Genomic DNA, 2500 nt, shown 5'->3' on the forward strand with positions numbered 1-2500 from the left:
TTATTGTAAATAGTGTTAACCATCAGGAAATGGTAACTTTATTAGGCTGCAGTTCCTTCAAGGGCTCCTTAGTCATCAGTTGATCTCTAGTCTGTATGCAGTCAGTAGGAAATTATATATTCTTGTATTCAAATATGCATATACCATTGGGACAGGTATACACTCCCTTTCATAGTGTCTGGCCAGCCATAAGCTCCTTTGCTAATCCCTAATGTATGTTATATTATCTTTTTCTTGTTTTTTATTATTCAAAGTTGTTGATGCACATCATAGCCTTCACTTGTTCAAACTGTGCTGACGGACTGCAAAATAAACATCATTTGATATTTGCTATATTGATACAGGGTTACTTTATTATTTGTTGGTGTAAATATTGTTATTTCATACCACACATTATAGTTCTTTATTTGATGCTGGTGAATCTAGTGTGGAATATCCATTACGAAATGGTTGTTTTCCTTTTTTATCAATAACTGGATTGAAACTAATACAAATTGTTGCCTGTGATTGAATGCCATAAAAGCATGCTTGATAAATATCTGATCTCCTATAACTATCTGTGATAATCGTTAGTGTAACATGGCTTATTGTTGGATTAATTTTTTGTTCATGTATAAGGAATTTTGAAATAAAGATGAACTGAAAATTGTGAAAAAGTATGAAATAAAGGACTACACTGATAAAAAAGTTGTATCCAGATGCCTGCTGTATTATTTTTGTCACATTTAGATTCTTAGTGGTTCTAATGTGCAAAAAATAGACTTGAAGTTCAGATAGATTAGATATGGAAAACAATAGAAAATTATGATATAGTCAGTATTGTATATATTTAGTGATGTGCTTACATTTTAAATAGATTTTCTCAAGAAATAATGAAGAGACCTCAATAAATGCTCTCTTTGCGTTGAGCTACTAACCCTGAAATTATGTGACAGTATATGTCATTTACAGCAAACTTCAAACTTTCTATGCTTAGTAAATATGTTACACCTTTTCACTTGTGAGGCCATTTACAATATTTCTTTCAGTGTGATAAAATTATTTAATGTCATACTTTTGCCTAAACTGTCACCATGTTATCAGAGACTATCTTGTCCAGTTTATCCTTTAAGATTTTTATTTAAGATATATGGGGAACATGATATTTTGTTAAAAAGGGAGATAATGCATTTTTAGTAAGCTTATGATGAAAATGATAATTACAGGTCTTGGGGCAAGTTTGAACACTCATTCAGCTTTATTTTATGAATATATTGCAAGTAAATTATTATTCTCCAGAATGGATGAATTTATTGATAAAAGTTAAGTATATTTGCTAAAGAAAAATCCTGTTAGTCCATTGTGAACTTTGTGTTCGTACAGAATTACTTCATCCAGACGATACTTGGAAGTTTTCAAAGTGAAAGTAAATTTGAAGAAAAACAAAGGTCCAAACAGAGTCCAACCTCTTTCTGCCTCAGTAAGGTAACCAAGACAATTCAATCTTATGTGATGTGTTTTCATTATCACTTGTTGATTACAAGTGGATTTGAGTAAAGGTGGTGTTTGAAGCTCCCTCATAATCTTTACCCTTTTCTACCTGAATGGTGGACTAATGGATTAGTATGGGCAGGCAAATTTATTTTGAACTTGTGTCTTTCCACTTGATATAAAGCATCTCCAAACATTGTTGTTTTCAGGGAGTTTTTAAAATTAGTTAAACTTCCCTTAAAGGGAGTTTTGAATTTTCTTCTCAGAATTTCTTGGATCAACTGCATGATGTTCTGTTATTAATTTATTGAAGACTAGATTTGAGGCAGTTTTAAATTTTATCCTGTTTAACGGTGATTATCACATAAAACAAATGTAGATGATTATTAAACTGCTTGTTAAAGAACCTCAGATGGATTTTGAGGAGAATGTATTTAATTGTTTTTAGCTTTGGCTGTTATTATAATTTTATTTTTATTCATTTATTTATTTTTTTTACAGCACATCTATGTATTTGATGCTTTGGCCATTCTGAAGCTTTGCTTTCTGGTTAGCTTGTTTTATTTATCACTCTTGCTATTTCCAGAGATCATTTCATATTTTGACATCTTGTATATGAGTATTTGTGTCTTTATGTACCTAGAGGACATTTCCTTACTTCTAGAACTCTCACTGCATGTTGTTATTCGCAGCATGACCAATATTCCTGCATCACTTTGTTTGAAGCAATTGTGGTTATGATTGTTTATGATTTCACTTGTGTTGTTCTTATGAATTCAAAGGTGCCAAGTGAAGTTTACAAATGTTTAATTTCATAATCTCATGTTATTACTGAATATGAAAAATTGACGAAGAATTTTTTTCTATTTCAGCCGCTTCGTCTGGATGTAAAGCGGAAATTAACCGCACGATCTGATCGTGTGAAATCTGTTGATCTTCACCCTACTGAACCTTGGATGCTTGCATCTCTTTACAATGGCAATGTTCATGTATGGAACATCGAAAGCCAGCAGTTGGTTAAGAGCTTTGA

General features: G+C 31.7%; 1 protein-coding gene across 4 annotated transcripts in view; it reads left to right on the plus strand.

Moving 5' to 3' along the window:
• beta'COP (coatomer subunit beta') overlaps window positions 1-2500 on the plus strand; it is a 26442-nt gene that overhangs the window by 7113 nt on the left and 16829 nt on the right. For all 4 annotated transcript variants that reach the window (XM_043008979.2, XM_086544079.1, XM_043008990.2 and 1 more), the window contains exon 2: window positions 2343-2500. This exon is cut by the window's right edge and continues 1 nt beyond it. In XM_043008979.2, the coding sequence (XP_042864913.2) occupies window positions 2343-2500 (158 nt within the window). The remainder of the gene's footprint in view (window positions 1-2342) is intronic.

The sequence above is a fragment of the Penaeus japonicus genome, unplaced genomic scaffold, assembly GCF_977035675.1.
Source record: "Penaeus japonicus unplaced genomic scaffold, GWHDUDI00000001_assembly GWHDUDI00000014, whole genome shotgun sequence".
Classification (NCBI taxonomy): domain Eukaryota; kingdom Metazoa; phylum Arthropoda; class Malacostraca; order Decapoda; family Penaeidae; genus Penaeus; species Penaeus japonicus.